At 44.7% G+C, this 15,270-nt stretch overlaps 1 protein-coding gene across 1 annotated transcript in view; it reads left to right on the top strand.

Annotated features, from left to right (window-relative positions):
* RNF167 (ring finger protein 167) overlaps positions 1 to 15,270 on the top strand; it is a 490,868-nt gene that overhangs the window by 90,782 nt on the left and 384,816 nt on the right. The window contains exon 3 of the mRNA XM_085636818.1: positions 4,575 to 4,655. Coding sequence (XP_085492944.1) covers positions 4,575 to 4,655 — 81 coding nt within the window. The remainder of the gene's footprint in view (positions 1 to 4,574; positions 4,656 to 15,270) is intronic.

The raw sequence follows: 15,270 nt of genomic DNA, 5'->3' as shown, positions 1-15,270 counted from the left end.
TTGTATGTAACCAGTCCTGATGATGGCCTAGATTTCTCCAGGCCGAAACGCCGTCAACTCGAACAGCCTAACTTCTGGCGCCCCCATGTTACGGACAGCCTACTCATTGTTCTTTGTAATTTACTTATCATTGACTGTCTGGATGTCCTAAATTAAAAAAAAATTACTGTACCATTTCGTTCTTTGTTGCGCCCCACACCACCGCTGTATATACCACTTCACGTGTCACTTGCGCCGTCACAATTTTCACGAGCACTTGTGCACAGTATCCTATCGGTTACATTTCCAGTAATGTAACGCAGTGCTTTCTGTCCATGCGATTGTACATATGATGTTTAATATGTCCAACATGTTTTAAGTGACTTCTAATACCGCAAAACCCACATATATTTGTCTCCCTGAGTTTCTCCCTAAGCTGATTTAATTCTTAGCAACTCAATTTTGCCTATCGTATTTGTTCCCCAAATGAAACCCACATTGAAACATTGTCGCTTGATATAAAGAATGCGCAGTAGCAGGACTAAAGCTACTATTTTTTAATTTATTTTTTATTTTACGTGTGTTTTAAATAGCGCGAACCTGACCCGAGACGTCATGTATCAGAGCACTTTACATAGCATCAGTTGCGATACATGAGGACACATTCATTTTTGTTAGGCATGGGGAGATTAAGTGATTTACCCAGAATCACAGGATGTTCAGCGTCATTGCCGAGACTCGAACCCAGTTCCCCAGATTCGAGGTTGAGCGCCCTAGCCATTAGGCCAACTTCTCTCCCCTATACACAACATGATTTCCTAAGCTACCTGTGCCGCCCACCTCACTGTGGAATGCCTAGATCTCTGTCCGATGAGACTTTTATCTTAGCCCGATGACTGGAAAGATGCATTAGGTTGAGCCCCCTTCACTCACAAGAGCTCGGGGTGGACGTCACCCGTATCTCACGTCTGTTTACTCATCTTATCTACCTGGAGCGCGAAATAGACAGCAACAAAAGCATCTCTGCGGGCAACGCCATTCCGTCCAATAGAGCCAATCCAAAGGTAGGAGTTATTGACACAGAAAGGGGACTATGAGAAACCGGGTTCCTTTATTGGTTCTCGCACTCTGCCATTACTGCATTGTTTAGATGAGTTGCATGTTTTATGAGACAGAAAAATCTTTTTGTTGTGACTGATCACAACAAAGGCTTTATTTGATATTAAAAACCCATACATTGGCTCCTGTTTTAATTGATTTTAAACTGTATTTATATCTCTTAAAAATATACCTAGCCTGTTGGCAAGGTTAGGTGATCAACTAAAGCTCACTATTCCAAAACAAACTCTTTTGGCACCCTTTTTTGTGTAATTTCACACACCGTTTCTTTGTAGGGGTAGTGCTGTGTGGGGCTAGACATAAAAGAAGCGGCCCCCATTGTCAAAGCTGAAGTGCAGATCGTTGCACTGCTTTAAAAAAAAAATAAAAAAATTGAATATTGAAAAACTAAATTGCACCGAAGAGAGAAAAAAAGGCACACGGCCTCCATTGTTAAAGATAAAGCGCGGCGTGCCGCGCTGCTTAAAGAAAACATACTCTGGTATCATGTACGTGCCGGTCGTGGAACAGGGAGGGAGCGTCTTTAAGAGGAAAAACACAGCACCTGATTGGGCGCTGCGCTGAGCCAGGAAAACATGAGAACTCTGCTTTGCAGAAGCAGGAGAGCCTGTTGGGCCTGCAACACCAGCTAGGATAAAGTCATTAAGAAAATAGAACTCTGTATGTTCAGAGAGAAAACGGTGTATGTGGCGAGAGGCAAGCTTGGGAAGTGGATTAAGGTGTGGGGTCCCTGGAACTCCTATCGTGGAGGTATATGCGCCCCGCCTCAGATGCGTGAGATAGATGCCGCTCTATCTCCCTAGCCCGCGCATTCCTATATGCCCCTGCGACATGCGAATTTGGTTTCTTCGGCCTTGCCCCCCCCCCCCTCTGTCTACCCGGGTTGGATTACTCCCTCGACACGAGGGGCACATGCTACTGCTATTAATTTCCTCTGCCTTGTGTGTTTGCTGTTTTTCGTTTCCTTAAAATATGAAACCTTTCTTGTTTGTTTATGGACTGCGGCTGCGACCGACGGCGATGATTAACCCTCCAGTGACCCCTTTTTTGTTGCCTCATCGATGTGAATGTTCAGCTGTGCCTTGGGTTATACTGCATTTTAGTGGCCGGCCTGTTGGTTGTAGGCCCATACTTGTATTTCTCTGAAATTTGTAATAAAGGTTTTTAAAAAAAAAAAAAAAAGAAAAAAGAAAATAGAACTCAATAACTGTGAATAAAACATGGCGAGTAACACCACATGTAACAGGGACAGTCCTTATGGGAGGTCACAACAGGAAACAAGCATTTCCAATGCAATAGGTCTCGCATTTGCGAGTGTTTGAGCTATTGGCATTGTAAATGACCGTGCTTTTTATTTGTGTTTTGAAAACCTGCAAAACATGCGTAAGCACAGAACTTGTACTTATAGGGGCTTATTTACAAGCCTCTTGCACCGCCGGGAAAAAGGGACGTGTTGGCGGCACTTGGGGCTTGTAAATAAGCCTCATAGTCCTTGCTTACGAGAAGCCGGTCTGGCAGTAAAAGAGGAGCAGTTTCTGCCAGCCTTGCTTCTCGTCAGTAAGTTCTATAAGTACAAAGTGCATGTTTACGCACCGCATGCAGGTTTTTAAAACACATAAATGAAAGGCATTGTCTTTTACAGTGCCAATAGCTCAAACTACTGCATTGCAAATGCTAGCATTGAAAATGCTTGTTTTATAAGCGACCCGCACTTGTTCAGACACCTGAACAAAACACGTGAGATGCATTGGACACAGTACGTTTTAAAATGGTCTGAAGGAAGAGAACTACACTACAGTTAGAGAAAATGTGGAGTGATCGATACATGAAAAGTTCTAAATGCCTAAAAAGATTCCAACTCAAAGGTAGCTCACAAATGCATTGAATTAAAACTGCCCACTATCGCCAGTACCTCAATCTAGCGCTTTCAATTAAAATTTGTCATCAAGTTTTTAAAGCGCACGCAAAGTGTTCATCTTTTTGGGCCATCTTAGATATCCTCGAATACAATAGTTTCCGCACAGCCTCGTCGTCATTCAACAAATCACAACAGAAAAAGTTTTAATCTTTAAAGATTCACCGGCTTAGGCAAAAGAGACTCCTTCACAAGACCAACCTAGCCAGGAAGTAGCCAGCTTCCTGGTTACTCAGGAGTAACAAGACTACTTGTCACGACCGTGATGTGATGACACAGGAACGATTTAAAAAGGCTACGATCATACAGAGAATCGTGCACCTTTTTGCATACAAGAGAATAAAACCACGCATACATATGTGCAATCAACAACGAAAGTGACAAGCCTTTCAGTTGTATGACACAAGCCATGCAACCCGGTATCACTAACTTCGGAAGGAGACTTATTTGGGAGTTAAAAAAAAAAGTAAGTAGTATTACCCATTCACACAACCAGTCAAACCAAAATACCTTAAAAGAAATGTTACCTTTGCGTTTAAAGTATGATCAATGGATGCTTTGCCCTCTAACCAGACCAGGCAAATGTTATCTTCGCATTTGCAGTTTACTTTTTCATCCACCTGGAATGTCTTTTTATTTCAGCTGACAAGAGCTTTTTCCAGTCCATTAACGCTTTCTTCTACCTCCCAGGGCGTTGATGCTCGTTATGGCCCAGTCTGTCTCCTTCTTGTGTCACTAAACCCCGTGTGTTCCTCTTAACGCGCTGCCGCAGACATGCCCGTCTCTTTCTGAGCTACTGAAACTGTTTACAATCCTCCCTGCTCGTGACTCCTTCTCCTACAACGAGTTACAGTCTCGCATCGCATGCCCCTTCCTTGGGATATTAGGATTCCCTCCAACCCAAGAACTGTTTGGTCTCAGACTATTGACTGCCACTGTTCTATCCACTACATTCTTGTGCACTTAGTGCTGCTGGAGCCATGTAAGCCTCTTCCCTTGACAACCAATGCAGATCTGGACTGTCTGTCTAAGTGGCATGCAATGACCTCAGGTTAAAGGTCGCACTGTCCCATCTCACCCATGCCCCCAACTTACCTCAGTCGCCTCGGCCAGTGTGAGCCCCTGTCAGGTTCAGGGAAAGCATGACTCTTAGCAGTGGGACAGGAATCCCCACTCACCGGCCATCTTGAACATTCGGCTTGACGACGTGTGCATTCATACGTCACTCACCCGGCGTTATTGCGTCACACGACGCTCCCTGGCCCTGAGAGGGTGCTTCTGCCCTTCTATTGGGATCGCATCTGTTTAGCGACAGTGTTCAGTTCTCCTCAGCACTGCCCCTGAGTGAATGAAGGAAATTAAACGGTGCACTGTCTGCAGACATAAAGGAAGGGCTACGGGGTACAGGTTCTTGCAGAGGCACTGGATGGCTTACTGGGAATGAAGTTGTTAGATTGTGTTTATTTCTTTTATTGATTTGAAAAATTTCTAAATTGTGTCACGTATAAGTCGGTTCCAAACAATGTTCTGTTTCCTGACAGCTCTTGTTCCTTCCTTGCAGTTCTCGGACCATAATGCCAGCATGGTGTTTGATGACCTGCCGGCCTTCTTCGGATCCGAACTCCCCCAAGAAGGACTCAAGGTAAGTGTGTGTCTTGAAGGTCTAATTTAACATTTGCATCCTTCGAGCAGGAATCGTTACACTCCCATGGCTCATTGAGGTGTGCAGAGACTCGCATTGCGTCTGCCGGCTTTCTAAAGTGCCAGGGAAGTGTGCTCGGCTTCTCTGGGCAGTCGATGGAGTAGCTTCCTGCCCACCTTTTTTGCTTCTGTGGAGCAAACCCTGGTTGAATCCACCTTTTTCTTGGAGGCTTGTGTTTCTTTTCTAAGTGATAGGTGACTAGACTGTTGTCTGTGGGAAGGAAGAGCTGCCTGGTTTTTAGGTCTCGACCTTGCTATCGCGTAAGCGATCGCTAAGCGAGACTATAGAAAGCGGGTTTGAAAAGTGCTCCCAAAAAGCGGATTGCATGGCTAGCACGTGCACAATCACGCGCATCGTGCCGCCATGCAATTCGCCTTTTGGGAGCACTTCAAAGGGTCCGCTCCCCCGCCCCCAAGCGCGCGCGCGCCACGCTCCGCCGGTCTTGTCTTGTTTTTCTTCTTTTTAGGTCTCGCCTGAGACAGCGCTTTAGCGCTGCTCTCGCGAGAGCTTTTGTAAATGGGGGATCTGGAAGTGCAAACGAGTGCTTTCAGGCCTCCAAATACAGTGCATGTGCGCCGGGCGCGCGCACCATTTGTCAGCCTGCACACCGTTTGCTTTCACTTTCGCGGGCCGCACGGCCGCTTTGATGTGATCGCGATTGCGATCACTTTCGCCGGGAGCACGCACCATTTGGCAGCCTGCGTGTACATTTCGCGGGCGCTTTGATGTTCTCAGTGAGCCGCGCGGCCACTGCGAACATCAAAGCGCCCGCGAAATGTACACGCCATTTGCCACCCCCTCCCTTATCCCACTTCCTGCTTGTTTGCCGTGCTGACGTTTTCTTAACGGCGTTGCTTGTATGTCTACTCCCATGAAACAACACTATATTTGAGTCCTCGGAGTGACCCAGCATACTTTAATATTAAAAGAATCCTGTCTCCATTCCGCTTTCCAGACTATAAGCAGAGTACAGTGCGAACAAGCAGTGCTTTGTTAATATTACTCCTTCCTCGGTCACAATCTCAAGCTCGATTCATAGAGTAATTCCAAATCGCATGCTGACAAGCTAGATGCATAACAAAACAAGCATTTGCAATGCAATAGGTCTCGCATTTACGTGAGTTTGAGCTATTGACATTGTAAATGACAATGCCTTTTATTTTTGTTTCTGTTTTTAAAACATAAATAAAAGGCATTGTTATTTACAATGCCAATAGCTCAGTCGCGTAAATGCGAGACCAATTGCATTGCAAATGCTTGTTTTTAACTTCAAACGCGAGGCGCGCGTGCGGCCAATGCTTGTTAAAAGACAGCTTCTAGATATACATACTTTGTTTCCCCTACTCCCTCTTTACACCCCCCCCCCCCCCTCACTGGCATCAGTGCGGCCGTCGGTAGACTAAACTTTGAAAATGTTTGTGAGTGCCCATGATCTAGCGTATATACTATTTGAAGAAATGCAGAGCTCACCTAATGGCTCCCGTTCCAAAAGATATAGATAACTCTCAAAGAAGTCGTTCCTGAGCGCCTGGTGCAGGATGAAGGACATGCTGTGCCGGCAGAGCTTCTCGTCTGTCTTCTGCCAGCGAGACCTGAACGCCAAATGCGCCCCCAAAAACTCCATGGTTTGTAATCTGCTTTACAGGCACCAGGGGAGCTTCAAGGGTGAGCGCGGTGACCGGCGGCGAGATTTTAAGAGCTGGGAGCACCGTCTAATCGCAGGGGAAGCTGCTGGCATTTGCTCAGAATATTCACAGGAGCATGATCTTTCAGGCACCACATGCTGTGTGGGAGAACGCAAACTATAACAACGTAGGCCGCCGAGAACTGCTTAGCAAGGGGAAACGTATATCTGCTCAAAGGGGATTTCATGTTGTGAAAACTGCTCTATTTTAAGTTATAGTGGCAGGGAGAAGCAGGGAAATGAAACCCTGACATGCCCTTACTTACCTACAGGCGCTGGAAGTAGGCGCGCGGGGGTGCCGTAGCACCAACAAAATAACCACCGAAAAGTGAATGAGAATTAAGGATGACATCATTCTTTTTCTTTTCATATTTGCTATGTACTCAAAGACAGATGTCAAATGTCAGTCTAGCCTTCTAAAACATTGCTGCTTATTAATTTTCCCCGTAGACTAGTATTTACATTGCTTTCTCTTCTTGCAAAGTGTGAGGTATTTGTAAGGTGAACTATGTGACAAAGTGTTTTTTCTGATTCTGAAGTGTGACGGAAACAAACATGTAACAGGATCAAAACAAATCAAGAAACTTTACTCGGCAATGTACAAATGAAAAATATTAGCTGAAAACACAATTTCCACACATCATCATTTGTACTCTATATGGTTCTATCAGTAAAACTGTAGGTCCGTGCAGATTTATTGGTCATTTCAGTGGAAAATGTCCTGGCTATAAATGACAGTGTGCTACCACACCATGCTTTATTAGTATATTTGTAACTTCTAAATGCAACACCCGCTACGCAAATGAGGCACACTCTCTCCGCAGGAGCGTAGTAAGCCCCTACTCTACTTCTGAATGGGTTTGGCTCATTTACGAAACTTGTTGTTTGTGTGATGCTTGGATTTTTCAAAATCTCTGCAAGTTTAGGGTCACATGTATGAAGGCATTTTGCATTTCCTAAAGGTGCAAATCAGAATTTTAGGCCATTAGGAAATGTAAAATGCAATTTCGGTATGTACGAAAGGCATTTGTGGTGGTGCAAAATGCAATTTCTATCTAATAGAAATCACATTTTGGAAATTGCTAAATAGGAAATCATTAATAGGGATTTCCAAATAGCGAATTGCTGACCGCATGTACAAAGGAATTCCTAATTGAGAATAGTCGCTAAATGGCCATTTAGGAAATGCAGTTACCATCAATCTGGTGGTAATCATGTGCTAACTATAAAAAGCATTGAAAATCCAATAGGTTTCGCCTTTTATTAAGTGAAAGCCATTTGCTTTGCTATACAATACCATTAGCAAAGCGAATGGCTTTAACTTGATTAAAGGCGAGACCTATTGCATTTTCAATGCTTGTTTTTAGGTCTCGCCTTGCTATCGTGCAAGCGATCGCAAAGCGAGACTATTGTAAAAGGGCATTTCAAAGTGCTCCCAAAAATCGGATTGCATTGCTAGCACGCGCACAATCACGCGCTTGGTGCCGCCATGCACTCCGCTTTTTGGGAGCACTTCAAAGGGTTCGCTCCCCCGCCTGGAATGCGCTCCCCCGCCCCCAAGCGCACGCGCGCCACGCTCCGCCGGGCTTGTCTGGTTTTTCTTGTTTTTTTTTTAACTTTAATCGCGAGGCGCGCGTGCGGCCAATGCTTGTTTCTGTTGCCTGTTTTTTTGGTCTCTATGTTTATTATTTTGTTGCTGTTAATGGACAGACTGCCACTTTAACAATCCGCATGCATTTTTAAACATTTTATTTTGGATTCTCAACCTCGTCTACTCATCCATGTCGTGTCTTCTATCTGTGCATCGTGCCTGTATCCTTTCTACGCTCTCTTTAGCAGGTTACTTCGACTTGTTTTTATCTTCTCTCGTACTCTTCCATCTCTCGCCTTTCTCCTGTTTTCTTTACTATCGCTTCTCAGGTTGTCTTCCTCATTCTCTTTACCTCCTCTTTTTTATTTTCTTAGTTTCTTTCCCGCTTACTTCACTTCTCTCTTGCTTGTCTCTACCATTCTTTTACACTTTTTTTTCCCTGTTTATTCGTTTTCTCCCCAGTTTCATTCTATTCGACTATCCTCTTTTTCCTACTCTCTTTCCCTCTCGTGCACTTTTCTGTCTTGTCTCTTCCTCTCATTCACTGTCACCCTCCTGTTCCTTCTCTCCCGAGTGACCCGTTTTTTCATTCGTCCTTCCCTCAACACCCTTCCTCTTTCCAGGTCCACGTTTACTAGACCTGTATTGTTATTTTCCGTAGGCGCACACCACCCCCGTCAGTATAACCGTAACCACCACCACTACAATTCACCACTCACTTCCCATTAATGGACCCAACAACGTCTGCAGCTGCACGAGGGGGCGGGATCACATTCTGGGCTGGAGAAGCGTCAGGATGGCTATGGTGCGCAGGATGGTGGGGACATGGAGGAGGGAGCATCTATCCCAAATGGTTTATTCAGATGAGGGAGTATCGGTCAATGACGTTGAACCTCTCGCGCGCACCCACCGAAAAATACCCACCAAGTTATCAGGCAACATACATCAATCTAGAACCCTGCCATCACAGTGGGACCGGTCATCTTCCAGGCTCGTGCCTTCACTCCAAAGTCGTGAAATATTTCCAGATCCAATATCAATTCAATACATTCCAGAAGCATGCATCATGTTCCAGAACCGAGTCATTTTCAAGAACCCTGTTCTGACTACAGAGCACTCTCACCGGATCCAGAACCCAGTCATCATCCAAGAACCATGTCTTGGGAATCCTTACATCATTTCATAGCCATGGCTTCATAATCCAGAACCCGTCATCGTTCCAGATGCGTGGATTCAGTTCCAGAGTCTTGTTTTCATTCCAGAACCTCCTTCACCATTTCATAACTATACTCGTGGCTGCAAACCAGAACATTGTTAACACCCAGAAAACAAAGTGCTTTCTACAAACCAATAAGCAATCGTAAAACTAGCAGAAATGCATAATATTGTCTCTCTAGAGTCCCTGTGTGTTTGCCTGTTCGCACGCGCGTGTCTAATCATACGTAAGTAAACACTGATTTGTTTATTATAGGATGTTGGAGTGATGGCTGGATTCTGTATGCATGCATGTGCAACTAAATATGACAAATGTGTTAGTGCGTGTGTACGTTCACAATTTACATACATGTGCACGTGTAGCTAGACATTAATATATATGTAGGCGTATGATTGAGTATGCAAATTTATGTTTGTATATGTTTGTTAATTTCAATACATATTTATATTAGCAATCTTAAGGGTATGAATGGCCATGTGTTGATGTGTATGCGTTTGTGAGCGTGAATGTGTGTTGCTTAGTGAGGTATTGGTCATGCAAGTGAGAATAAACTTTCCTTGGTTAGTTACTTTACATTTAAAACAAGCATTTGCAATGCAATAGGTCTCGCAGTTATACGAGTTTGATCTATTGGCATTGTAAATGACAGTGCCTTTTATTTATGTTTTAAAAAAACCAAACTTAAATAAAAAGCATTGTCATTTACAATGCCAATAGCTCAAACTCGTATAAATGCGAGACCTATTGCATTGCAAATGCTTGTTTTCTCTCTGAGTCGGTGTGTTTTTATAGCAGCTGCTCATCCTGGATTGATATGGACGGCAAACAAACACTTGTGCGTCCATTTTCCACCCTTGTGAATGTGTGGTCCAGAGTAATGACAACATACCAGTGCGGTTTTATTGCATCGCACACTTTTTTTCTCCTTCACCACGCCCCCTCCAAGGGACCGACGTCTGGGAGCTGTTGTACCTTTTAGAGGAACCCACACATACTGAGAGAGGATTCCCTGTGAGTGCTGACAGACTCTGTAAAGTCCTAGAGTCCGCTTGGCTGCAGGTTGGTGGCAGGCCTAGAGATGCACTCCGTGCAGGTGAGTGGAATAAAAACAAAACCTCTCTGCTGCATCATAGCCGTGTGATATTAGAATTCTTGGACTCGCACGTGGTGTGGTAAATATTTCGTTACCGGTACTATTTTTTATGCGGTAAAGTCTATTAAGAATAACTCAGTAAATATAAGAGGCAGAATCCGTGGTATTAGAGGTTTTAAAAGGCTTTATTCCTATACAAAGGAATACAATTCGAATTGTAGGCATTCTATTCCATCACCACGAAAGTTCAGGAAGGAAGGGCATACTTTATTGACAGATAGGCAGTTTTATAGAAAATACATTACAGTGAAACAGATGCAAGAGGCGTAACAGCTGATAGTATAGATAAAAGGTGCATACGTAGCTAATAGAGGCGTATACATGGGCGTAATTTAATAAACGTCATCATACATGATGTCATAAGTAGGTGGATCCATAAGAGAATCCTGCAATGTCAGCAGAAATATTTGGCAGAGATGCGCGCGCAGCCGCATGACGTGTGATTGACGTGCAACTAGAGGGTGAAGGGGATTTGACATTTAGCTCTACATGTGGAGACAAAAGTCTGGGGGTCATGTCAACCTAATCCCAAATCATATCTAATATCCTATGTTTAAAGAACTGTGTTATCCAAAAGGAGAGGTCTCTAGGATAGAATCTATTCTATACTGACTATACTGACTGTTAGTGCGTGTACAAGCGTCTAAGTGTCTACGCTAGATGCGAGGGGGTAGGAATATTCCTTGGTAACGGGGCTATGAATTACTTGCATGAGGACAGCGAGGCCTGGCCCTTTGCGCGGTAGCTGGAGGAATGTTTACCTAAACTACTAGACAGGAATGCATCGGATGAGGAGCGGAGGAGATAATCTTGAAGGTGAAATACAGTTTTTTGGCAGGCGACAGGCTGGATCAGGCACCGTTAGCCGCGCAGGGAGTAGGACAAAGTTCATGGATACAGATGCAGGCTCAGACTGGAGCTTTCAGAGGCAGAAGGCAGGAAAAGGCTTGATGACAGAATTCGGGCCTACTCGCCTGAATCTGTAAAATGTGGAAAGTGAACCACATAAAGTCGGTGGCCTTTCATACTTAGGAATGGAATATCTGACCCATTCATGGCGGATCTGAAAGAGGACATGTTGACGGTGGACGCACATATATTTGCGTCTTCAAAACTGGAGCAGGAGGGAACATACATGTACTTATAGCATGTACATGGAGCCGTTGGGGTCTACGATAGGGGACATAACTGATCACAAAATTCATATTTCCTCAGTGGAACGGATGAAAGCCATATACCTGTAGCGTGATGCGACAAGTCCTTCATCGGGTGGCCCCCGCCAAGAGATGCAGGGATCCTAGGGAATCCTAGACTGGTGATTAAACTCACAAACCTCTGTGTGTGGGGACAGGACTGCCCGCTTCTACCTCCAGAAGTGTGTCCTGAATGAAGTCCGCGGTTGGTTCAATGTGCTTTTCAGCTTCAGGATGGGCTCAAATCCACAACATGACGTTTCCACCAAGTGGACCAAAGGCTCCCGTGCCACCGCTCCCTCTGATTTGAAAAGCTTGCCAGTTCAGTGGGTTCGGACTTCTTCTGCATAGAAGCTCTGCTCTCAAGGTGCCTGCGTTTAAAGCCGAACACAGTGAAACTGACGGCTTGGGCTACGGTACCTGTGAAACAGGATTCTATTCGTGAGGGAGCCATGAGCCTAGAGAGCTTCAGTGGAATCCTTCTCGCTTTAGCCCCTGAAGCCAGACTAGATGACCTGTTTAAAGTTTCTATACAGTCACGGAGGCTGCAAAGTCAGGTGCGCCGCACGAAAGACAAAAATATTGGATTTGTCGAGCCTGGGGCAGAGAAACTGGCAGAACAAGTGTCTCTCTGGGCAGCCATACACCCACTCTTGCAAGGCACAGCATCTCTCAGAATGGTGCATGACCTGAACAGGGGTAAAGCTTGAAACCTGAAAGACTTATAAATCCAGGTGTAATCATTTCGCAGAGGTCATGTAGGCTATTTGCATCCCAGCCCTTAGGTGAGAAAGTAAATAAGAAGAGGACTAGATGTGTGAACTCAAGTAAGGATTAAAGAGTCTTGTGTCTCTGGTTCAGCAGAGTGTATACCATCAACTATGAACAAAGCGTCAACGCAAATAACCTTATTTTATTTATTTATTTTATTTGCAGAGTTTCATATAGCGCTGGCTAGACCCGGAGGTATCCGAGCACTTTAAATGAGGATTAGCGAGTTACAAAATTACGTCGGTTACAGGAGCCTAGTATAACATACGGAAAAAAACAGTGTTATACAGTAACATGAGTTACTAGAGCATAGCTTAAACATATACACACATCCTATGGGGTATGTGAAATTAAATGAAATGTGGCATTTATAAAGCGCAAACTGTCGCTCCCAGAGGAGCCTCCTGGCGCTATAAGATAACGGGCTTCAGCAGTGAAGAGTTAGGATCTAGATGAGTGCCAAGCACGATTCATCAGATGTTTTTAGGGCCTTCCTAAACTGCTCTTCAGATTCCATTGATCTTAATTTGTTTGGCATGAAGTTCCAGGCCCTTGCTCCTAACACAGTATTCAACTTCGCTCCCCTGGTTTTGAGTTTGAAGCCTGGCAATTTGAGTAGGTTAGAAGTGGATCTGAGTGTCCTCATCGTCGTGTATGGTGTAAATCTTGTGAAGAGATATACTGGCCATAATCGGCGAGTTGCTCTGAAGGTCGTGAGGAGAAGTTTGAATAAAATTGTTTTGTATAACGAAAGCCAATGAAGGGTTTTCAGAGCCGCTGACGCCCTACGGGGAAGTTTTAGGACCAATCTAGCTGCTGCATGTTGCACCACCTGTAGTCTCCTCAGGGTTGATTTGTTGACACCTGCCAGGAGGCTATTGCAGTAGTCTAGGCGTGATGAGAGTATTAAAGCCTCTGTCACTGTTTTCCTTGCAGCCTGCGCAATTAGATCAAATCATTTTTTCAAGTTTTTAATTGGGCCAAAGCATGTACCCACCACCTTAAGTGTGTGGGGTTTGAAGGAGAGGGAGGAGTCAAACCACACCCCTAGGTTTGTAGCCACCTCCACAGTGGATGGAGGGGCTGCTGCCTCTCTGGCTACCAGTCCTTAGGTTGAAAGAGGTTATTTTTCCCTAGCAGCAGGAATTCTGTCTTATCCGTATTGCAACGGAGATTTTCATCCATTTGATTACTGCCGTAAGACACGCTTTGAAATTTTCTTCAGCTTCCGTGGAGTTTTTTTCCAAGGGACAGGATCCACTGAGTGTCAACAGCATAAGATGTTGTTTCAATCCCGTAAGCCGAGATGAGGGAGATCAGCGGGGCCATGTATATGTTAAAGAGGAGTGGACTAAGTGAGGCACCTTGTGGAACTCCCGTGGTGATGGTGCGTTCTGAGGAGAGAAAGGTACCCAGGGAGATGGCTTGCCTCCGATTTGACAGGAAGGATGTAACCCAGGCCAGTGCAGTGTTGGAAATGCCGCAAGATTTTAGTCTGGCTAGCAGGATGTTATGAGCGATGGTATCAAAAGCGGCAGACGGATCCAAAAGGATCAGCACTGCCCTCTTGCCATCGTCTGTAATACATTTTAGGGTGTCCGATATCTCCCGTAGCGCTGATTCCGTGGAATGTTTCGGACGAAAGCCTGATTGACGAGGGTGGATGATCTGAGCTGATTCAGAGAAATTGGAGAGTTCCTTATAGACCATTCTCTCTGTGATCTTACCTAAAAAAGGTAGCACGGATATGGGCCTGTAATTGGAAAGATTAGAAGGGTCTATATTTAGTTTTTTCTTTAGTGGTTTTACAACGGCGAATTTCCACTCATCTGGCACTATGCCGGAGGAAAGAGGAATTCACAATATCATGAACCACTGGATTCGCTATGTCAATGATATGATGTAGCATCGTTGGGGGGCAAGCATCCAATGGCAAACCAGATTTACATGCTAAGATGGCTTCATGTGTCTGGGGTAAAGTAACAGTTTGAAAGGCTTGAAGGACGGGCCTGCCCTGCCTGTGATCCAGCTCATGTTCGTTAATAGATTCAGGGAAGCTTGAAGTTCCAAAATCCTTTTGAATGTTCTTGATTTTATCCTCGAAATGTATTGCAATATCATTGCAGATAGTTTGAGAGGGAGGAATTTCTGAATGTAGAGCTTTGGGATAAATAAAAGATTTTACAATTTCAAAAATCTTTTTGGTTTTGCTTTGCCATAGCTATTTTATTACCAAAATACTATTTTTTGCTGCTTTAATAGCCAAGTGATATTGTTTCCTGTGGGTTTTAAAAATATGTAAGTTGGCTACTTCATATCCCCTTCTCCATCTACGTTCTAGTTGTTTACAACGTAGGTATTGTTTCGCTAGATCTTTCGTGAACCATGGATCGTTATGTGATTTTAATTTGACCACTTCTGGTGGTGTGCTTTGAGGGGAATTAGTTCCTCACTTATAGCCGTCATCTAGATGTGGAAACGGTGGGAATCCTCAGCTGGCTCGCCAGTTAGGATTGGTACCTTATCTTGGGCAATTATGGGTAGGCTGGGGTTAGTGGCTATTAAATGCCATTTACGCCTCGGCACCCCCTTGTTGCTGTTCATGGCTACGTAATCCAGCTTAGGTACTGGGATGGCCAGTGGAATAAAACAGTGACCTGACCAGGCCTGCTGGATAGGAGCCTCTATCTGGAGTGAGGGAAGGTTGGAGCAGACTGCATCCAGCGTATGTCCGGCCCTGTGTGTCGGCCCCTGCACTAATTGGTTCAGGCCCAGTGGAGAGACTGTTCCAAAAAGGTGGTGACCCCGGGATTATTACCACATTCTAGGTGTAGGTTAATATCTCCAAGCAATGTAAAGGTAGCGTATCTGAGCAGGGCTTGACTGAGGGTGTCCCCTAATGTGTCCATAAAGGTACTGCTGTTGCCTTGAGGGCGGTATATTAACA

Source organism: Triturus cristatus, chromosome 12 (assembly GCF_964204655.1).
Source record: "Triturus cristatus chromosome 12, aTriCri1.1, whole genome shotgun sequence".
Lineage (NCBI taxonomy): Eukaryota > Metazoa > Chordata > Amphibia > Caudata > Salamandridae > Triturus > Triturus cristatus.
This window is presented reverse-complemented; position numbering and strand designations above follow the sequence as displayed.